A 21,915-nucleotide genomic window follows, 5' to 3' on the forward strand; every position below is an offset into this window, starting at 1 on the left:
GATTATAAAGAAACGTATTATCCATTGCCTTTTGTAGCTATTTAAGAATCACAAAGACTACACTTCAGTCCTGCCCTCTGATTTCCCTTGATATAACCAAATATAACTTATACGGTGAACAGAGTATTTAAGTAGGTATTAAAAACTAAAATTTCAGATTATATGAATAAGTAGTTTTAGATAAGTGTAATCTTATTTCCACCTCATTAGTTCATTTACATCAGCTATTTTGTAAATACTAAATGTGCATATAACATGAAAACATTTTAATTTGCTGTAAAATTGTGTTTCAGTGAATATGAAACTGCATCAATGCAATGAACAGAAAAATTGCAACCCACACCCTAGAAGAAAAAAATGTCAGAAAAAAAGGTTGCAGGTAAAGTGCATATGGGTTCTGTAATGGTTCAACAGGAAGATAATGGAGATAAGTGCTAATCAAATTGGGATTTCAGGGTCTTGTTTTTAAAAGTTAGCTAGCATAAAATAAGGATATAGGAATGAAATAAATTGGGGTGGATGTGGGTATTGAATACACACCTTCACAAATTAAAAAAACCCCAACAAACTGGAGTAAAATAAATATATATGTATTTTAAGCCTATATCCTACATGCGTTTGTAAATAAATGAATGAGACTTGCTATTGACTTTACTGCAAAGTCAAATAAAGTAGCAATGCTGTGACGAGATGTCATTTAGCAGCTACCAAGACATTTCATAGCACATAGAGGAAAAGTGTAGGCTATGAGTGACATGTCAGCAAAATGAATACTCACTTTGCCTACTCTTGTTATTTTGAACTCATATGCATTTACTTCGGTAACCTTCACTGGAGGAGATCTAAATACTCCAGCCCTCAGTTGTGGCTTCACAGAGTGTTGATTCACATTTATTGGTGGCTGAAATTGAGGTGGCTAAAATGGTCGCCATCCCAGTTGTCTGCCTGGCTTTTCTCCCAGCAGTTGCTACCCTTTCCCTGTTCCCGACATGCATAGCTAATAATATGTGTAGTAGCTTCTGATCTCCGACAGTTACAGTCTACTATCTTAAAATAAACTGAAGTAACTTCAGAAATTTCATGACACAGAGAGAAGCTCTGATCTTCCTTTTTTTAATGGCTTTGCAGCAAAGACATAAAATAACTTTAGTGATGTACAACTGCTGCTTGGAACACGTGTTCTTCTCTACATGAAACACACACATGCAGGAACCAAATTTTTGAAAATCAGCTTCCATTTGGCAATTTTTTAAAGAGTTTCCTCTGCAGTCAGAGCAGATAGTTTAGAAGGAATGGACAGATGCACTCAGGCAAAGAAAAAATGTGCTGAAGGATTATATAAAAGGCAGGAATTGTAGTTTCACCTCCAGCTGAGCAAATGAGAAAAGGAAATACTGGTTTAGGCATAGGATGTTGTAGAAAGACTTCATGAAGAAGGTGCCACGTAGACTCTGACATGCAGTTTGGCTTTCCCAATGAGACTGGAGGGAGGTAGACCTCAGCATTCATTAAAAGAGGAGGGGAGTGATATCAGGATCTCCAGAGATACTTTTTGGGAAAGCATTATTGTAATGTCTGTGACATCTGACTGACTTCAATCCTTCTTACCTCATGGGCACCCCAGCAGGCCACACTACATCACAAACCTGCAAGAGATTGCAATCTGAACCCTGCAAGTCACTTCCCTTCAGATACCCAGATCTGTCCAACTTTTGCAGTTCTCTATTAAGACCTCTTGGCGTAAGCAAGGAGACACATGAACCGCAGCCAAGGGCTGGCACTACACCTGAGAGCTATCAAACATTCCCATCTCCAGTTTAGGACCTGCCAGTACTTGTTCCTAAGAAAATGAGCTCTGAGTTATATTTAGATGTTTTTGCAATAATGAGAGGTGGCACGGTAGTTGTTCTTCTCAAGCCATTTTGTTAGGAGGCATTAGCATGAGAGCTAGCCACACTAACGTGGTTAATGGGCTGCTCTACCTGCTGTAGGCGAGTGCTGTGGCCAGTTGCTCTTAGAGAGCTGGAGGAAATACAGCTGATATGCCTGGACACCACAGCCCCTCTCCTTCCTTCCAGTGCCAATTTCCAGAGAGATTTAGGTGAGGGCCTTTATGTTAAGTGCTGCGCTCCCGCATACGTGTTCCACAGGAAAGAGGTGTAAATACTCCCTGCAACCGTGATTACACTCTTATTACAGTGTTACACCCATGTCTGTCTTGCCCTCAGTGACTTCATCCTTCGTCTGAGTTACAAATGTAAGAACTTGTGTGATCAAACCAGCCAGCACAGTTTAACAGCTTTTACCCCTTAGCCAAGCAATTTTAAAGTGGTACCTACCAAACTACAAACTCGTTGCAGCTCAGCAAACAAGTCTCATCCTACATAATACTAATATTGCTGCTGCTGCTGCTGCTGTTGTTAAGACTTAGTGTAAATGAGGCCACACAAGGCCTTTTAAATCCAGTGTATGGCTGAGCATCTATAGTGGGCAGGACAAATAAGGTAGGGCAACGGATGACTGTCCCCATAGACTCAGCTTCCTGGAATGTTGCACACTCCTCCCTGTACTCTTGGTTAAAGGTTGGGGCACCTATTGTGGCCTCCCTTCATCATTGCCATGGCATGTCATTTGGCAATTGAAAACCTCTAGTACAAAACTTGGATATGTCCATAGTTAGGAGGTGCTTAGAAAGGTGCCCTTCCTGGGAAAGGGGGTGGGGGGGTGGGTATGTGGGGTGTGGGGCAGAACCAGCAAAAATGCAGGGGGGCTAAAATCCTTCCCAGAACAGCTAATGAGGAAAAAAAAGATGCACTTTGTTCTCTACTGTACAGGAGTTTACCAGTCTAACACATTTTTACTTTTCTCACACACAGGCAAAGAAAAGATCCTCACTGTCAGTCAGATACCAAAGAACAGAATTATTTATGTCTTAAAGTACTTTGGTCTTCTAAAACTAACCTAAGGCACTTGACAAACTGTCTTCTGGAGCACGCTGGCACGCTTTGAATGTAGTCATCAACCCGCGATTGAGGGCATCAGGCCCTGAGACAAATTCTTCATGAAAGGTAAGCAACGTTAACAGAAGCTCCACCAACCATGGCTCCCCAAAGAAATCATCTTCTCCTGAATCAACAGTGCCTCTCTTTCACCTGCATTTAATAGTGAATTCCACTAAGGAAGGGTGGCACCACACTGTCCTTTCAGAGCAGCCTCTCCATCAGCACTGAGGCCCGGCTGCGCAGAGAAATGTGCAGCCCACACAGAGCAATGCTGAGCAACCCACCCTTCCTCCCCACAACACCCCGACTCTTCTGCATGATTTCTGCCCTCCACTCTTTCCTATTTGTGTGCCAGTGCTCCCTGTGAATGCTGGTAAGAGGGAGGGAGCAATGTGACCAATCCACGCGGTCCCTCCAACCACAGCCGTGTTTGGTACCTATGGGGGACAAATTGTCCTTGGGACATAGTGCGTGCACAGCTGGTCTGCAATCTGCCATCTCCCAGGCTGGTGACACCCCAGGCGCTGATGTGACAGGCTTCCAGGTACCTCTGGGTTGGCAGGCAATGCATTTTTTTTTTGCCATGCAGGCAGTGGTGCTGGCACCCAGAGACTGTGTAAGCTGGACTTCTGCCATCAATGGCAGCCAAAGCAGTGTGTCACACACCACGTAAAGTTACTCTCATTAAGTGATGCTGCCTTGCCGGTTTTCCTCAGAGGTGTGGGGGTGAAGCAGGTACTGGCTCCAGATAAGGCTGTTTGTGCCATCTTTCTAGAGCAGGAGTATTGCAAGCATTTGGGTGTCTGTCTTCTCATAGAAGGGAGCAAAAAGGTATTGAGTTGTTCAGCACTTGAGGGTGCTGTGCTGTAGCTTACGTTTTTTACAGTACACGCTTTGTAGCTGCACAGTCCATGGGCTGGTGCCAGCGTGGCACTGTCGCCAATGAGGAGGTTATCCAGACTGCTAGGGGCAGTGGAAGGGCTGGTGGTGCCCAGATTTCCCCACAATATACACGAGGCCAGTCAGCCAGCACTCCTGCTCTCAGACAGTTAGGAAGTCAGGAATTTGGCTTCACAGGCTCAGGAGAGTATGTGTATACAGTGTAGGTACATTCAAGAAGAATATATTTCACCTATTTTTTCTGCAAACTGCCTTGTATGAACTGATTTCAGAAGGAAGGATTGGATTCTATGTTAAGTGTATTAAATCTAAATCTTGGTCTTCCTGACATCCTTTTTTTTTTCTGTTTTGCACACTGAAAATGCAAATTTTGGTTGCTTCGTGCATGAGATGAGGAGTAGAATAACAAGTTTAACGTTTGTGTGCTGTTTGAGGTTAGTAGTTTGTAACATCTTACATTTATTTGCATGGTGAACAAGACTAGCACGCAAGCCAGCACTGAGCAGCTAGGAGCAGGGAGCAGCCTGTGTCCAGCTATTTAGAGGTGGTAAGTGCAGAGAAATCAGCTGGGATTTTGGTTTTACCCAAACTGAAATAGGAGGCACATACAAGAAAGGAAACTTAATAGTGCCAATTACCCAAAGCTGTTGAGAAAAGGGCCTGCTGAATAATAAGGTAAACATTTGAGTCATTCTGATATTAACTGTCCAGATCTAATGCATGCCCATTTATATAAACATCTTCCTGGGGAAGGAAGGGGAAGAAAAAAGGAAAAAAAGAGAAAAGGCAAAAAAAGGGATTAGGCTCAACAGTTGAACCAAAACTGAAGTGGAGGCAAAGGTATGATCTCTGCTTTTTTAATTAATTCTTTAGAATAACACAGGCCTTGGCAAGTTGAGTACATGGAAAGGTTTTCAAGGGTTACCACTGTCAGCAACATCACTGAAAGAGGATGGAAATGTTTGTCTGCATTTAATACTAATGAAAAGAAAAAGTTCTTATACTTGAAAACTGTTAGGTTTTAGTTTGGTTTTTTTTTTCATTTTACAACATGTGATTACTTCAGTAACATGGTGAATAGTCTTAGCTCTTGTTTGTGTTGTTTTGAGATTTTTTATCACCTGGTTATCATCTCTTCAGTGTCGAGGGAGACCATGCTCTGTTGGGCTAGTATCAGAGGGACAAAAGCCCTAACTTTGGGAGAGGACAGAGCCAGAGTACAGAGTGTAGTAGCAGAACTTTTTTCTCAGCAGGGATCCAGAATGGGGAGAAATTAATGGGTAATATGAGTGGGACAGCCCTGAGATAGTGCTGTGCTTTGAATTTCTTTCTGGACAGACATTTATCAACATAACACTGGAAGAACTGAGGGACTCACAGGAAACTTCCATCTGGGCCAATATCCCATCTCTGACAGAGGTCAGTAAAAAAAGTGGGTAAGAACAATAACTAGTGTTTCATCAAAATGATGTCTTGGGTCCTAGTGATTTGTAGGCCAGGGACTCACCAAGTCATGGGGGTTGTCTTTGAATTGGAGATGCTTGAATGGATTTTTCTCCTGTGTTTTTATTGATTGCTTTCTCTGGATATAGCAGCTCTCATTTTTCATGTTTCAGGATGTGGCTTTAGCATGACAAAATATGAAAGGCTGAGGAACACATACAGCGGGAGTGGGAGATGGACAAATAGGTGATGGACGTGTATACTACATGGTGTGTATCCCTTTCATAGAGGAGAATCTCATTTATGTACAGTTAAGTGTTCTCTGTGTGTGTGACAAAATGGTGCTGGAAAACATGCTTTCTATGGTGTAGATGAAGTGGGACAAAGTGTCAACCAGCACAGAGAGTGAACTGAACCCCCTTTCCTGTAGATGAAGAAAGGTGAAAAGAATTTGAAGCAAAGGGAATGACAAGTCATTTGAAAGAACAAAGAAAAAGAAATCAGGGAGGGCCAGGCAAAGGCATTCCGATATAAAATATCAGAACTGAAAGATACTGGGGATGAATTATATTTTTATATATATATAAACACCATTATATTTTTAGATCCCATCACTCATGCAGATCTTCCCTCTTGGGGTCACTGTGACTAAGGAAAGAACAAATGCCAATGTCAGTGAGACAAAGGGGTTGTCAAGAGTTCACAAAGATCTCCCTGAGCCCTTCATCTTGAAAGGATTTCCTGTGTGTCTATGTGGATAACGATGCATGTATTCGGCTACAATGAGCACAGGCAAACCCTTCATATTGGAATTATGCTAATCTCATAGCCCCAGTAGGTCCTAAGCTACAAAAAGGAGGACTGCAAGGATAGCCAGGAGAAATGAGGTATAGCTTTAACAGTTATGATGACTGATTTTCAGTCATGAAGTCATACCAAAATAACAAAGAGAAATTGTGTCACTGGCAATGTACACTGGTGAGAGGAAAACGTATTACGTGAAAGAAAAAATATCTATACACTCAGAGTGATGTAAGGCCTTTGAAAACATGGAGGTACACATGCACGTAGCTGACAGCCATTTCTGTTGTACATTTGACATGCATGACTAATATTCATCCAGGTAGTATCAGTGATCTAAATGGAAAAATAATGCTTTTTGAATGTGACCAGGATGTCTGGGACTTAATGTGAAGCAACATTCCATACACAACCTAGCAAATAAAGGGCCTTCTCCAGTTCTATGCTGAAAATGCCCTTTGCAGACTGACCAGTGCTGCAATAGTTTGAAATAAAGGCATAGCCAGCTTCTAGAAAAACATGCACACTTCTTTCTGGGCTGAGATGAAGGCATAGATGTAGTTTTCCTGATTCTTCACAGCATAAGGCAAAACCTAGCAAAAAGCCACGGAGGAGATCTGTTAGTTTGTACATTTAGCAAACGGTTCTCAATACTATAACTGAGTCATTGCAATGTGACCTCAGAACTGTTGAGACTTGGTTAGTATGACCTTAAAAACGGTCCGCGGGGGCCGCAAGGCCAGCGGTTCCCTGCTGAAGGGCACGCTCGGCTTGTCGTAAAAGGAAGGCCCGCGCGCCGGCGCCCGGCCGGGAGGGAAATATGCCGGGTAAGAGTCGCGTCAGGGCCACCGGGACTTACGGAAGGCGAGCGAGGCCTAGGCCCAGACGGAGGCGGGGACTGGCCGGGGCCCCAGGGAGTCTCTCGAGAGCAGCGAAGGGCGAAGGCCGCGCCGCGCGCGCGCGAAAGAGAGGGAGACCCAGGCCCCGCCCCTGCCGGCCGTGCCCGCCCCTGCTCCCAATCAGGTCGGCTCCCAGGCTATAAAAAGCCGCGCGCGGCCATAGAGCATTCATAGCTCGGTAGAGACAACAAAACCAGGATGTCTGGTAGAGGTAAAGGCGGGAAGGGGCTCGGCAAAGGGGGCGCCAAGCGCCACCGCAAGGTGCTGCGCGACAACATCCAGGGCATCACCAAGCCGGCCATCCGCCGCCTGGCTCGGCGCGGCGGCGTCAAGCGCATCTCGGGGCTCATCTACGAGGAGACGCGCGGCGTTCTCAAGGTCTTCCTGGAGAACGTGATCCGCGACGCCGTCACCTACACCGAGCACGCCAAGAGGAAGACGGTCACGGCCATGGACGTGGTCTACGCTCTCAAGAGACAGGGGCGCACCCTCTACGGCTTCGGCGGCTAAAGCTTCTCGCCTTCCCCCGGACCATCTCGAGAACCCAAAGGCTCTTTTAAGAGCCACCCACTTTTTCCTTTGAAGGAGCTGTTTCGCATTATTTGTACGTTTTCGGTGATCGCCGCATTTCTGTTCTTCTGATGTTTATGCTCGCGTATTTCTCATCTCCCCCTTGCCGACTTGCAGCCCTACTGGCAAGCCTTGCCCTTCGGCTCTGGGCGCCTCTCTAGGTCTAGGGAGCTGCTGCTGCTGTATCGTTACGCTTCACAGTTCTGCCGCCTGCTTCTCTCCCGGCAGCCGCTTTGGGAAGAGCTTGCTGAGGCGCTCTGCGAGTTTGTGACTGGCGTGTACTGATACCACAAAGTCCTAGAAGCTGCCTGGGGTCTGGAGAGCGAACCTACTGCCTCCCCTTCAGGGACTTTGCTTGGAGAAAAAAAAAAACGCGGCCCACGGGAACAGTCTGTCTGCACCAACCAAATAAAAAGGAGGAAAAAGGTAAAACCCGACTGTGTCTCGCCAAAGGGCGGTGGGTCTTTCGTTTCCTCACGCCCGCAGGGGGAAGGCATAGCAACTACACCGGGTTCGCTTCAGCCGGCGGGGCGCGGGGGCCAGCGGTCGCCCCGGGGAGGGCCCATCCCTCCCCGGCCGCGAGCGGGCTGAGCACCCGCGCTCTTTCGAAAAGCCCGCGCAGGCGGTGATTGGCTCCGGGCGATTCCGCGCCCGGCAGAACCCGCGCTCCGCTCCCCGGCACAGCGCCCGCCCTGGGCACTGCCCGGCCGGGAGAGTGGCACCATCCTCCAACCGACCACTGGCCGGGGCAGAGGTGCGGAGCCCCTAAGGAAAGCGCAGAGTACTCGGCACAGCCCGAGCGCTCTCCGCCAAAGCAACTGAGCCAGGGCCACCCAAAAAGAAAGATCCTCTTTTAACGAGCCAGCCCTCCCCTCCCTCCCTTGGACAAACACACACACACCGCTTCCCCGGCCGCCCACCCCCAGTAGCGTCTCAAGCTCCTTTTCTCGACACTGTGGGTGGCTCTGAAAAGAGCCTTTGGGTTTCGTTTCCGTGCTCGGGACGCTTCTCCCGGCCCGGTTTACTTGCTCTTGGCCTTGTGACTCTCGGTCTTCTTGGGCAGCAGCACGGCCTGGATGTTGGGCAGCACCCCGCCCTGCGCGATCGTCACCTTGCCCAGCAGCTTGTTGAGCTCCTCGTCGTTGCGGATGGCCAGCTGCAGGTGGCGGGGGATGATGCGCGTCTTCTTGTTGTCGCGGGCCGCGTTGCCCGCCAGCTCCAGGATCTCGGCCGTCAGGTACTCCAGCACGGCCGCCAGGTACACCGGCGCGCCGGCGCCCACCCGCTCCGCGTAGTTGCCCTTGCGCAGCAGACGGTGCACGCGGCCCACGGGGAACTGCAGCCCGGCCCGCGACGAGCGCGACTTAGCCTTGGCCCGCGCCTTCCCGCCCTGCTTCCCGCGGCCGGACATCCTCAAGCGATCAGTCGCTGCTAAACACCCGCTACCACAGAAAGAAGCTCCTGAGTTCCCCCCGCGCCCTCGGGACCGCCCTTATATCCCTTCCCTTGCGCGCCCGCGGCTCCTGATAGGCCGAGGCGCCTCTCGGCGAACGCGCACCCAATGGCGGAGCGAATCTCGTCCTGACCAATAGCGAGGGGCGCAGTGCGGAAAGGCCTCCGCCCGCCCTCCCCGACGACCAATCACGAGCCGGGGGGGCGGGCTCCAGCACGCGGCTCCGCCCGGGCGGGAATGAACGATCTCGCCACCGCCCGGACTCAGGGTGCGCCCCGATTTCCCTTGTATTTTCGCATTTCTTGATTGTTTGAAGCAGACGGGTCGGCAAAGCGCGGGCTGGGCGGGCGCAGTTGAGAAGGTAGAGAGGAAGAGAGTCAGTGAGCAGGAGCAAAGCCGGCGGCGTTACCGGGGCCGTGGAAAGGCGGCACGCTCCCTGTATTGTTTCATGTGGGGCCTTTTCCCCTCGGGAAGGGTTCCCCTCTTTACAGTACCGGGACACCCCAAAGCTGTATACACTTGCTTGCATCGTCAAACCCCCGCTGCTCGCTCCATTCTTTTCCCACCACCCCGAAATGCACAGAGGGGAACACTAGTTGTACACGGCTTCTGCACTCACGAAAGGCAAAAGGCCAATACAGAGTACAGAGAAAAGGCAGCATCCAAGCAACAGAGAAAAGCAGCACACTTTTATTCATGTAGTTCTGCTTAGGTTAATACAATAAAATGTATTTGTTTGGAGAAACAGGAATACAAATTACAGGCGGGAAAAGTTTCAAAGATTTTCACATACATGCTAAAATTAGGGTGCCATTTGGTATTCAGTTTGATGTCAGCTCAGTCTTTTCATGCAACTCAGAGGGAAACTGAGGAAGTTTCACTGTACTCACCACACAGCTCAATGCGATCCACAGTGCTGGTTGCCCTGATCATGTGTAACAGTTCTGAAAAATTTATTGCTTAATCCATCAACCTGAATAAAGTAAAGCATAGGAATATTTTCAAGCAACATAAATGTCAATAAAATAATTGCAATGTTACAGCTCTTTTTATGGTGGATGTAGTGGCTCTTAAAAGAGCCTTTGTGTTGGTTAAAATGTTCTTAAGTACACAGTAATGTTTTAAACCAGTTTATGCACGTTCACCGCGGATGCGTCGGGCCAGCTGGATGTCCTTGGGCATGATGGTGACACGCTTGGCGTGGATGGCGCAGAGATTGGTGTCCTCGAAAAGCCCCACCAGGTAGGCCTCGCTGGCCTCCTGCAGCGCCATGACAGCCGAGCTCTGGAAGCGCAGGTCGGTCTTGAAGTCCTGCGCGATCTCGCGCACCAGGCGCTGGAAGGGCAGCTTGCGGATCAGCAGCTCCGTCGACTTCTGGTAGCGCCGGATCTCGCGCAGCGCCACCGTGCCGGGCCGGTAGCGGTGCGGCTTCTTCACGCCGCCCGTGGCCGGCGCGCTCTTGCGGGCCGCCTTGGTGGCCAGCTGCTTACGGGGCGCCTTCCCGCCTGTCGACTTACGCGCTGTCTGCTTGGTGCGTGCCATCGCTCTCACACGAACAGCTTAAGTCGTAACGACCAGAAGCACTGATAACCTGGCCCTCTTCGAGGAGTATATATAGCAGTAGTCCCTTCCCTGATAGGTGGATGGGCACATGTTGAGTCTCATTGGTGGATTCAAATTCGAAAAATGCCGCCACTGGTAGGTACCGCCTACCCTTTTTCGTCTTTGTTCTTTTATACTACATATCGCCTAAAGAAGCCATTCTGTTTTTAACCGTATGTTTTTTCAGTTTCTATGAACGCTTCATGTATTATCGATTTAAAAAACAATAGATAATGTTTGAGTTTATAACTAACACTTCGTTTTTTAAAAGTTTTTTGTTGCTTTTTTTTATGGTGAAATTTTCCTCTTTTCGATGCAGAGTTAACAGGAAGAAAAATACACTGAAAGATACGTGACATTTTATTTAAATACGTTGCAGGATTGCAGAAACGTACAGAATATAAGAAGAAAACAGAGGGGAATAAAAGATGACAGTTGAAAAAAGTGTAATAGATTGGAAAGAATAATGAAAACCGGGATATTAGAAAACGTAAGTTTAATCAAAGAAAGGAAAAGATCCGCACTTTTTAGTCGCTTTTTAATCTTTGAAACTTTTCCCGCCTGTAATTTGTATTCCTGTTTCTCCAAACAAATACATTTTATTGTATTAACCTAAGCAGAACTACATGAATAAAAGTGTGCTGCTTTTCTCTGTTGCTTGGATGCTGCCTTTTCTCTGTACTCTGTATTGGCCTTTTGCCTTTCGTGAGTGCAGAAGCCGTGTACAACTAGTGTTCCCCTCTGTGCATTTCGGGGTGGTGGGAAAAGAATGGAGCGAGCAGCGGGGGTTTGACGATGCAAGCAAGTGTATACAGCTTTGGGGTGTCCCGGTACTGTAAAGAGGGGAACCCTTCCCGAGGGGAAAAGGCCCCACATGAAACAATACAGGGAGCGTGCCGCCTTTCCACGGCCCCGGTAACGCCGCCGGCTTTGCTCCTGCTCACTGACTCTCTTCCTCTCTACCTTCTCAACTGCGCCCGCCCAGCCCGCGCTTTGCCGACCCGTCTGCTTCAAACAATCAAGAAATGCGAAAATACAAGGGAAATCGGGGCGCACCCTGAGTCCGGGCGGTGGCGAGATCGTTCATTCCCGCCCGGGCGGAGCCGCGTGCTGGAGCCCGCCCCCCCGGCTCGTGATTGGTCGTCGGGGAGGGCGGGCGGAGGCCTTTCCGCACTGCGCCCCTCGCTATTGGTCAGGACGAGATTCGCTCCGCCATTGGGTGCGCGTTCGCCGAGAGGCGCCTCGGCCTATCAAGAGCCGCGGGCGCGCAAGGGAAGGGATATAAGGGCGGTCCCGAGGGCGCGGGGGGAACTCAGGAGCTTCTTTCTGTGGTAGCGGGTGTTTAGCAGCGACTGATCGCTTGAGGATGTCCGGCCGCGGGAAGCAGGGCGGGAAGGCGCGGGCCAAGGCCAAGTCGCGCTCGTCGCGGGCCGGGCTGCAGTTCCCCGTGGGCCGCGTGCACCGTCTGCTGCGCAAGGGCAACTACGCGGAGCGGGTGGGCGCCGGCGCGCCGGTGTACCTGGCGGCCGTGCTGGAGTACCTGACGGCCGAGATCCTGGAGCTGGCGGGCAACGCGGCCCGCGACAACAAGAAGACGCGCATCATCCCCCGCCACCTGCAGCTGGCCATCCGCAACGACGAGGAGCTCAACAAGCTGCTGGGCAAGGTGACGATCGCGCAGGGCGGGGTGCTGCCCAACATCCAGGCCGTGCTGCTGCCCAAGAAGACCGAGAGTCACAAGGCCAAGAGCAAGTAAACCGGGCCGGGAGAAGCGTCCCGAGCACGGAAACGAAACCCAAAGGCTCTTTTCAGAGCCACCCACAGTGTCGAGAAAAGGAGCTTGAGACGCTACTGGGGGTGGGCGGCCGGGGAAGCGGTGTGTGTGTGTTTGTCCAAGGGAGGGAGGGGAGGGCTGGCTCGTTAAAAGAGGATCTTTCTTTTTGGGTGGCCCTGGCTCAGTTGCTTTGGCGGAGAGCGCTCGGGCTGTGCCGAGTACTCTGCGCTTTCCTTAGGGGCTCCGCACCTCTGCCCCGGCCAGTGGTCGGTTGGAGGATGGTGCCACTCTCCCGGCCGGGCAGTGCCCAGGGCGGGCGCTGTGCCGGGGAGCGGAGCGCGGGTTCTGCCGGGCGCGGAATCGCCCGGAGCCAATCACCGCCTGCGCGGGCTTTTCGAAAGAGCGCGGGTGCTCAGCCCGCTCGCGGCCGGGGAGGGATGGGCCCTCCCCGGGGCGACCGCTGGCCCCCGCGCCCCGCCGGCTGAAGCGAACCCGGTGTAGTTGCTATGCCTTCCCCCTGCGGGCGTGAGGAAACGAAAGACCCACCGCCCTTTGGCGAGACACAGTCGGGTTTTACCTTTTTCCTCCTTTTTATTTGGTTGGTGCAGACAGACTGTTCCCGTGGGCCGCGTTTTTTTTTTTTCCAAGCAAAGTCCCTGAAGGGGAGGCAGTAGGTTCGCTCTCCAGACCCCAGGCAGCTTCTAGGACTTTGTGGTATCAGTACACGCCAGTCACAAACTCGCAGAGCGCCTCAGCAAGCTCTTCCCAAAGCGGCTGCCGGGAGAGAAGCAGGCGGCAAAACTGTGAAGCATAACGATACAGCAGCTCCCTAGACCTAGAGAGGCGCCCAGAGCCGAAGGGCAAGGCTTGCCAGTAGGGCTGCAAGTCGGCAAGGGGGAGATGAGAAATACGCGAGCATAAACATCAGAAGAACAGAAATGCGGCGACCACCGAAAACGTACAAATAATGCAAAACAGCTCCTCCAAAGGAAAAAGTGGGTGGCTCTTAAAAGAGCCTTTGGGTTCTCGAGATGGTCCGGGGGAAGGCGAGAAGCTTTAGCCGCCGAAGCCGTAGAGAGTGCGCCCCTGTCGCTTGAGAGCGTACACCACGTCCATGGCCGTAACCGTCTTCCTCTTGGCGTGCTCAGTATAGGTGACGGCGTCGCGGATCACGTTCTCCAGGAAGACCTTGAGAACGCCGCGCGTCTCCTCGTAGATGAGCCCCGAGATGCGCTTGACGCCGCCGCGCCGAGCCAGGCGGCGGATAGCCGGCTTGGTGATGCCCTGGATGTTGTCGCGCAGCACCTTGCGGTGGCGCTTGGCGCCCCCTTTGCCGAGCCCCTTCCCGCCTTTACCTCTGCCAGACATCCTGGTTTTGTTGTCTCTACCGAGCTATGAATGCTCTATGGCCGCGCGCGGCTTTTTATAGCCTGGGAGCCGACCTGATTGGGAGCAGGGGCGGGCACGGCCGGCAGGGGCGGGGCCTGGGTCTCCCTCTCTTTCGCGCGCGCGCGGTGCGGCCTTCGCCCTTTGCCGCTCTGGAGCAACTCTCCGGGCCCCGGCCGGCTTCTTCGCGACACGCCCCGCCTGCGTCTGGTCCTCCCGGCGGGGCTGCGGCTCACGAACCCTCCTTTTACGAGAGGCCGAGGGCGCCTCCGGGGCTGCCTCCCTCTGGGGGCCGTGTGGCCCCGTCTCAAGTGCCTCGGTGGGTCGCGGCCGAGGAGTCAGCGCTCTTGCGTTCCCTGCGGACCTTTCGAGCCGGTTGTTGGAGAGCTCGCCCGGGACAGCGGTGGCGAAATGGTTTGGGAGCTACTTTTACTGACTTCGCCGGTTTTTTCTCTCCTGCCATCTGCTGGGCATCATCCCATTTTCTTCAAATATTTTCTCATTACTTTTTCGACAAGATACTAGAAGTGTTAGGAGCATCTATTGGTCTTTCAATTCTTCTTGCTCTTTTTCACAGTGTTAACATTAATGTTTTGAATATTATTGTATATCTCTACTTGCAGGTCTACTTATTTATCTTTTGCATATCGACATTTGTGTATAAATTACTATATTGTTTGCAAGAACTAATTATTTCCAAGAATGAACACGGATCTTATGGTTTGAGTTTGTTTTATTTTACTTTGTGTGTAGCACTAAATCCTTGAACTCTCAGTCTCTAGTTCTTTTGATGCTGGGTACTGTATACAGAGAATAAACATGACAATACACGATAAACCACCTGAAACAGGTAGAGTTTACAGTGAATGTGACAATCAAAAACAATACCTTGAGTTTATTTTCCTTTCTCCTGTGTTGCCTTTTTTAGATATGGATTTGAGGCCTACATACGCCCCTGAACTATTTCAAGTATCATTCCATTTGAAAAGAAATATACATTGTCTAGAAGATAATGAACAACTGTTAATAATTTATAAGGCAATAGGACAACCATAGCAAATATGGTATTAAGTATCTGTGAAAATTCTGAAAGCATTTCTTACAGTTTTTCTTATTTTTGTTCCCTCATCTGTTAGGTTATCTCCATTTACGTTGTTGTTACGATTTTCTTCTTAGCAGCTTCTTACCTTCATAACTCATTAGCCTAGAGACCACAGTTTGTGGGTTTGGTTTTTGAAGGTTTTTTGTTAGGTTGGTTTTTTTTCCACAAAATCACCTCAAAAATATTTTCATACACAGATGAAATTCTGAACTATATGTTACAAACACAAAGTTGACCTCTTTCTATGTCATCAATGAGGACCAGCTTCAAAGATGTGATGTAGGCATGTCAGCTGTAAACTGAATTTCAAAATTACTCCTAACCGTAGACAACCATAGAAAACACTTTGAAAGGAGTTCCCTGGCCTTTCTTCCTGTATATGTGTCTAAACACTTTCAAATTTGTGGAGCCTTAGAAAGCAATATTTCACCCATGTCATAATTGACACTTTTTTGAATTACATTTCCACTCAGTTATGACTTGTCTGATTATCTTCCCTCACTATCTCTACTTCAGTACATGCTGAAGAATTCACCTGAATATCTACTTATATGTGCAAGGGTTAAAATCTTCACAAAATAACAAAGCAGCAGGGTTTGGGCTGCTGACACACACAGTCCCCTGAATTCTGTGGGTTTACTCACAAATTCAAAGTGCCAAAAACTGCGTGGAAGCTCTCTTGACAGCTTTGCCCCTTTCCAGTGTCAGCTTGCACCCATTAGGTTATAGGTAAATTGTTATCTTGTGTTATGTAAATGCTCAGTAAAAAGATTCGTCACCTTGGTAGTAAAGGACAAAAGGAGCTTCAAGAATTAAAGGAGGAATATAAGTCTCTCTTTTCACAGAAGAGGCAATCTACATTTTATGTAAGCATGATAGAAAATGAAATAAAAGTCCCGGTATGTTCTTATGTTACAATTTATTTTTTTTATTTTTTATGTTGAATCTACAGCATTGATTTAATAGGCTTTGAAGCAGGCAGAGAAACGTTCCTTTCAGTGTAAAAATACATAGAGATTGATCTAAAGTAGCCCTCAGAGCTTGGTCTGTTACACAGTAACAGGAATTTGGCAAACTGGTATCAATGGAGTTGGGGAACCCCAAGTAACGCTTTTGCCACATGAAGGAAAAGAAAAAAAAAAAAAAAAAAAGAATTCCAAGTGCATTGGAAGTTTCACAAGCATCCTTAACTTCCTGCACTGCTATACCAAAACTTTATCTGCTTGTGTCATGTCTGGAGCTTCCAAAGGGAAAACTGCCAGTGGGGAAGAAGGCCCTGTTCACATCCTAACCCTGCAATTCTGGAAGGAGCACTGATACGACTTTTAGAAAAACACCGTAGGTCACCTCATTCTTCAATCAGCTTTGGGAATTTGAGACCTGGAAAATTATTCTTTCTAGGCTTTACTTGTTATTAGATCTATACTGTTGACTAAGCGCAAATTGTTCCTTCTTATCATTCTCATCCTTGTGCCGCTGAGCCAGCTCCAGCAGCAGCCATTAAGTCTAATGCTGTGTCAGAAACTGCTCTTGCTCCACACGAGAGAAAAAGAGAAATTAAAAGTTCCAGTTCATTGGAGCTTCTGCATGATGAGTAGCAGGGTTTCTGTCCTCTCAGGTGTGCTAGTAGACAAAGGCTGGGAGTGAGAGAAATAGTTTTCATCTGTATTTGAATGGTGTTTCTCTGATTTAAAAAATGGATCCATTTTGTGACAATAAGCCATGTTCTGTTGTATGAAAAAAAAATGATTTTAAGATGTCTTTCAAATGTGGAATATATAATTTTTCAAATATTTTGTAGTGCATATCTTACTATGAACTACGGCCTATATCCATAAATTTGTCAGAAGAAAAAATAAGATTGCCCTACAACCAAGCCAAAAGCCTCACCATTGTGGAAGCCACAATTCGTGGTGAAGGAATTGGTGGTTGTTGATTTGTGGGTGGTGCTAATGAAAATACTGCATCAACATTTATTGTACAACATTTTTATTTTCCTGGTAATTCAGGAAAATAAGTGTTAGTAGGCACAGAGGAAAACAGTGGGAGCCTATGACTCTTTTAAGCAGAAGGAAGCAGGGATTCATGATTTACTGAACATTATGACACCTGTGTTTGGCATCATCTTTGAAAGAGGGCATTAAAATGCAAGGCAACAATAATTTGGTACTATTTATCCCACTTTTCCTTGAAATAGGAGCAAGGGTAGATGTCCAGTTTCAGTAAGCAGTCTGCATAAAGTTGAATAAATCCACAGCAAGTGTGGGGGTTTGATGCAGAACCAAACCCATCACATTCTTCTGACAATGGTTCATTTTTTTCCCTAGTAACCTCTTCAAGAATTTCTAGGTAGAATCTTTCCATAGGCCTAAGCTAATTCATAAAAGTGGTTATTTCCTGGAAGGAAAGTAACAACATTTTAGTAAAATATTTCAGTATTTTTATTGACACTTGCTGATTCTAAAAACAAAGGAAAGGTGGATGGAGTGGTGATACTCAAATAAAACTGAGGAAATAATGGAATATCAAGGCCTGGGGAAGGCTTCCTGCTGTACCTGCATAACTGCACCAAGTTCCTGTGTTGAGCACATGCTCTCTGTTTTGGATTATATTCTACAGTGGGTGAAAAAAAATAAATTTTGGTCTACAGTGGCTGAGAAATTAAAATCCACTTACTGGATTACAATCCAAATACTTGTATAGTTCTAGGATATTATGCTTGAACATACAAAAGCAAAAAGTAAACGAATAAAAGAGCCAGAGGGAAGCAAATGATCTGTGATTTGCTTCAACACTCAGGTCTGCCCTTCCTGTCCTCTGGTTTATGCCTGCCTTTGCTCTGACCTACATTGTAGGGGAGATCATAATGTTGTTTTCCGATGAGAATCCACAGCCTGATACTAAATCTGTCTTGGTCATAAATCTCTCCATAGTGGATGGGGACAATCTCCCATGTACAGAAATATATGTTACATGGAGCAATGATGGGCTCGAGAGATTAGAATGAAATCTCTAAACACTTTCTCGTTTCCAAGTAAGTCCAGAAACAATCATGGCAATGAAAGCAAAAAATGAATGCTCTCTTTCTATTTCCAGGAATCTCAGAGTCTGTTTCTGCCTTAAAGAATTTGGGAGAAATCAAAAGATTACTAGGAAACTTCCAAAGACTGATAAGAATTACAATATTCCTTGTTGTACAAGTCTAGAGAATTGTCAGAAAGCTGCCATTAGATGTGAATAGCTTGAAACAAACAAGTCATTTATATACAGATATCAATGGACTAGAGAGTTAAAAAATGTTATCTCCACTGCCTCTGGGAGGACTTGAAATCTCCGTTCTCCATTACAGGAAATAATCATCAGATAAAATGGGTATAAAAATTAGTTTCCACTTTCTGTGTTTAATCAACACACAATGCACACTTCTGCAGTCTCACACTTTGCAGTTCTGTCAGGCTCGTTATCGCAGCCAGATCACTCAAAACACGCATTTACCTTCTTTTTACAGGCTGAAATATATTCGCTAGGAGAACTCACAAAGCTGTGTTTCTTCCCACATTTTACCTCCAAGGAGACAGTAAGACATGGTGTGTTAAATTACTAGAATAACTCTAGTCCTTGCATTGATTGTAGCCCTTTAACATCTTTAGTTAAACACGTGTAATCAGAAAAGAACATTTCTCAGATGTCACATGGAGATTCAAGTCAGAAAATTTGTACCTTTTCACAGTCCCAGGCAGCGGGAACTCTACATTGTACCGTCATTTCATTCACCCTGTTATACTTTCTTTTAGCCCTGAATAGATCTGCTTATGCGTTTTTAGGAGCTGATGATAGCCTGTTATTTAGCGTATGAAACAAAATATTATTGCAGACAGGCTGTTAACTGTTTCGTATGAAAAAGAAAGCAACACACCATTGAAAAAGAAGGAAGAAAGTGAGAATTCATCCATTGTTTCGAATACGGAGCTGCCACTGACCCGGGGAAGGAACGCCCTTGAAAAAGCGTGAATTATTACCTTACTTCTGAAAGGAGCAAAACGGTGAATCACCAAATGCTGTTATCAAAGCAAAACACTTAACAGCGTCAACATCCATACGTTAGAACAGAGAAATAAGTTTTGCTTAGTAAAGTGTCCGGCTTACCGAATATACCCTCAAAGGATCGATTTTTCAGCTTCAGCGCCTCGTCCAGATCAATTTTCATTACACCCCAGACTCTATTTACCAATCAATTTTAACAAATCGCGATGCAAAGACAAGTTCTTTTATACGTTTTAAGACTAAAACCCGATATATTGCAATGTCCTGACTGCTGAATTTAACAGACGAAAGCGACTTCGTTGAGGTTACACGGAAAGTGCAATGACAGGAACATCAACCTTCAGAGGGGCACGTCGGTGCTTTGTTCCACTGAAATACTTGAGCTGACGTAGAGTAACATCGACTTTCACAAACGCTGTTGAGGCACAAACGTCTCCCTAAAAGGCGGTAGCTAAGACACGGTGGTCGCTGAAGGCAGACTGATCGGGGTGATGCGATTTCGGAGGGAAGCGGCTCGGCCGAAGGAGCCAGTTCTGCACCCGCGTCCGGAACGACGGGGCGAAGCTGTGTTACTTGCTCGGCATTAATATCAATTTACCCTGAGAACAACGGGTCAAACGGCGCTGGGTTTTGCCTTAATGTGGAGAGGACCTTCTAAAGAACAAGTCTGCACGCCGGCTGTGCCCATTTAGCCGATGGTACAGTTTTAATTTACAAGAAAAAACGAAAGTTTCTCCCTCTCTAGGTCTCTGTAGCTCCAAGCCGCGGAGTTTCTGCGGCCGCTTTTCCCTCCTTTCTCCTCCTTCCGACGGGAAACTCCATTAGCTGGTCGGACAGACGTCCCTCTCCCGGCTCGAGAAGAAACGGGGCGCGCCGGCGGTAAATTTCGGGAGGAAAAAGCCCTTTTTGGATCGGGAAGAAACACAGCGGGCGCGGCGGCGGGGAGGGGCGGGGCGGGGCGGGACGCACCAATCAGGGCGCGCGGCTCCGCTATAAAAGAGGGCGGCGGCAGCAGCGCTGCTATTGTTTGTCTGGACTCCGCACAAGGCGCCATGTCCGAGACTGCGCCCGTTGCCGCGCCCGACGTCGCCGCTGCTCCGGCTGCGGCCCCAGCGAAAGCTACGGCCGCTAAGAAACCGAAGAAAGCGGCAGGTGGCTCCAAAGCCCGCAAACCCGCTGGCCCCAGCGTCACCGAGCTGATCACCAAGGCCGTCTCCGCCTCCAAGGAGCGCAAGGGGCTCTCTCTCGCCGCGCTCAAGAAGGCGCTGGCTGCCGGCGGCTATGACGTTGAAAAGAGTAATAGCCGCATCAAGCTGGGGCTCAAGAGCCTCGTCAGCAAGGGCACGCTGGTGCAGACCAAGGGCACCGGCGCCTCTGGCTCCTTCCGCCTCAGCAAGAAGCCCGGAGAAGTGAAGGAAAAAGCCCCCAAAAAACGGGCAGCCCCGGCCAAGTCCAAGAAGCCGGCAGCTAAGAAGCCCGCTAGCACCGCCAAGAAGCCCAAGAAAGCGGTGACAGCGAAGAAGAGCCCCAAGAAAGTTAAGAAGCCGGTGGCTGCTGCTGCCAAGAAAGCAGCTAAGAGCCCCAAGAAGGTAGCGAAGGCTGCCAAGCCCAAGAAGGTGGTGGCAGCAGCGAAGAGCCCGGCCAAAGCGAAGGCGGTGAAGCCGAAAGCGGCTAAGCCCAAGGCGGCCAAGCCAAAAGCGGCCAAGGCGAAGAAGGCGGCGCCCAAGAAGAAATAAATGACCCCGAAAACGTCCCGTCTGCCTTGCAGATAAACCCAACGGCTCTTTTAAGAGCCACCCAAGCTTTCCTAGGAAGAGCTGAAACACTTTGTTTTACGTCTCTGTTGTGCGTGTGTGTGCGCGCGCGCAATTTTAACTTTCAGCGCTGCTTTTGTTACCGGACCGACCGTAAACTGCAAACTTCCTCCCTTTTGTTCTCTACAGCTGCCGGGCAGTACCGCAGCGGCGTTCGCTGCGGTACGGCTCGTTTCAGCTTCCCGTGAGCCGCAAGAAACTGGTGCGAGCCCAAAGTCCCCGTGTGAGTCGGGCAGCGCTCACGGCACCGCGGCTCGGCGAGGGGCGACGGGGAGGGTGTGTGTGTGTGAAGTGTAGCGGCTCCCCGTAGTTTCTCTCCGATCGGTGGGGGGATGGAGGGCTGTGGTCGGCAGCACTCCCGCCCCCCCCCCCCCCCCCCCCCCCCCGGCGCTCTACCGATTTCGAAAAGCCCGCGCTGCTCACAGATTGGCCGCGACTCTTCGGGCTTTTGTGGTCCGTAGCAGTTTTCGGGTTAAACAAGACGTGCCACTTCCTCGGCGGAAGAGGCTTATGAGCTTCCTGGGTCGTCTCCCCTCCTCTCTTAGGGGCTTTTTTTATTCCTGGTCCGTTCTGTCCCTTACGAGATCGTCCCTGTCCTGGAAACCGTCGGGCGAGCGGGTTCCGAGAGGCACGGGCGATTCGAGCCGCCCTTGGTGTCCCGCGCCGGTCCTTGGCTTCCGTGATGAACCTCTTGCACCCTTGGGGCTGACGGGCTGGTTTCTTACCCGCATGCCGGGGCGTTTGTTTCGGGAGCGGAGCCGCTCGGAGGCAGCGCTGGGCGCGATAGGAAACAGCGGGCACCGGAGCCTCCCCCGCCTAAACCCCGCAGCGGCCTCCTGTACCCAATGACCCGACCGCCCCCTCCTTCTGTCGCCTTTTCTGCGCTCAAGGGATGCCCTTCGCTCCGCTGAGGCTCTGCCTGGGCGCCAGCAGTGAGAAGCACCCGGGGAGAAGAGGGGCGCTGGGGCGGGGGGGCGCTTTCCTAGCGGGCAGGAGAACGGGGAATTTCATGGAACTACCCGTTCAGCTCTTAAAAAAAGATGGTTGATCTCAGGTCTGTAGCTGTTAACCCCGTATATCTGAAGAGATTACCCGGAAACGGGGTCACGGCGGTTTGGAGGAGAA

General features: G+C 49.0%; 6 protein-coding genes across 6 annotated transcripts; 3 read left to right on the top strand and 3 right to left on the bottom strand.

The window, feature by feature from the left end:
• The first annotated feature begins 7,201 nt into the window (after positions 1 to 7,201).
• On the top strand, positions 7,202 to 8,047 carry LOC128904662 (histone H4). Its single transcript, XM_054189318.1, has one exon. It carries the CDS (start codon positions 7,244 to 7,246, stop codon positions 7,553 to 7,555), a length of 312 nt encoding a protein of 103 aa, XP_054045293.1. The 5' UTR covers positions 7,202 to 7,243; the 3' UTR covers positions 7,556 to 8,047.
• Positions 8,048 to 8,577: 530 nt separating this feature from the next.
• Positions 8,578 to 9,041, bottom strand: LOC128904652 (histone H2A type 2-C). The gene has a single exon (XM_054189306.1). It carries the CDS (start codon positions 9,024 to 9,026, stop codon positions 8,637 to 8,639), a length of 390 nt encoding a protein of 129 aa, XP_054045281.1. The 5' UTR covers positions 9,027 to 9,041; the 3' UTR covers positions 8,578 to 8,636.
• A 509-nt stretch (positions 9,042 to 9,550) lies between these two features.
• On the bottom strand, positions 9,551 to 10,640 carry LOC128904643 (histone H3). Its single transcript, XM_054189299.1, has one exon. It carries the CDS (start codon positions 10,608 to 10,610, stop codon positions 10,200 to 10,202), a length of 411 nt encoding a protein of 136 aa, XP_054045274.1. The 5' UTR covers positions 10,611 to 10,640; the 3' UTR covers positions 9,551 to 10,199.
• A 1,354-nt stretch (positions 10,641 to 11,994) lies between these two features.
• On the top strand, positions 11,995 to 12,487 carry LOC128904650 (histone H2A type 2-C). The gene has a single exon (XM_054189303.1). It carries the CDS (start codon positions 12,037 to 12,039, stop codon positions 12,424 to 12,426), a length of 390 nt encoding a protein of 129 aa, XP_054045278.1. The 5' UTR covers positions 11,995 to 12,036; the 3' UTR covers positions 12,427 to 12,487.
• A 347-nt stretch (positions 12,488 to 12,834) lies between these two features.
• Positions 12,835 to 13,827, bottom strand: LOC128904666 (histone H4). Its single transcript, XM_054189322.1, has one exon. The coding sequence runs from the start codon at positions 13,810 to 13,812 to the stop codon at positions 13,501 to 13,503; it is 312 nt and encodes a 103-aa protein (XP_054045297.1). The 5' UTR covers positions 13,813 to 13,827; the 3' UTR covers positions 12,835 to 13,500.
• Positions 13,828 to 20,013: 6,186 nt separating this feature from the next.
• Positions 20,014 to 20,955, top strand: LOC128904629 (histone H1.03-like). The gene has a single exon (XM_054189278.1). It carries the CDS (start codon positions 20,029 to 20,031, stop codon positions 20,710 to 20,712), a length of 684 nt encoding a protein of 227 aa, XP_054045253.1. The 5' UTR covers positions 20,014 to 20,028; the 3' UTR covers positions 20,713 to 20,955.
• The last annotated feature ends 960 nt before the right edge of the window (positions 20,956 to 21,915 follow it).

Source organism: Rissa tridactyla, chromosome 1 (assembly GCF_028500815.1).
Source record: "Rissa tridactyla isolate bRisTri1 chromosome 1, bRisTri1.patW.cur.20221130, whole genome shotgun sequence".
Taxonomy (NCBI): domain Eukaryota; kingdom Metazoa; phylum Chordata; class Aves; order Charadriiformes; family Laridae; genus Rissa; species Rissa tridactyla.

Bases quoted from the DNA above. Each gene is read 5' to 3' on its own strand.
- LOC128904662 (XM_054189318.1), top strand. From the start codon at position 7,244: ATGTCTGGTAGAGGTAAAGGCGGGAAGGGGCTCGGCAAAGGGGGCGCC.
- LOC128904652 (XM_054189306.1), bottom strand. From the start codon at position 9,026: ATGTCCGGCCGCGGGAAGCAGGGCGGGAAGGCGCGGGCCAAGGCTAAG.
- LOC128904643 (XM_054189299.1), bottom strand. From the start codon at position 10,610: ATGGCACGCACCAAGCAGACAGCGCGTAAGTCGACAGGCGGGAAGGCG.
- LOC128904650 (XM_054189303.1), top strand. From the start codon at position 12,037: ATGTCCGGCCGCGGGAAGCAGGGCGGGAAGGCGCGGGCCAAGGCCAAG.
- LOC128904666 (XM_054189322.1), bottom strand. From the start codon at position 13,812: ATGTCTGGCAGAGGTAAAGGCGGGAAGGGGCTCGGCAAAGGGGGCGCC.
- LOC128904629 (XM_054189278.1), top strand. From the start codon at position 20,029: ATGTCCGAGACTGCGCCCGTTGCCGCGCCCGACGTCGCCGCTGCTCCG.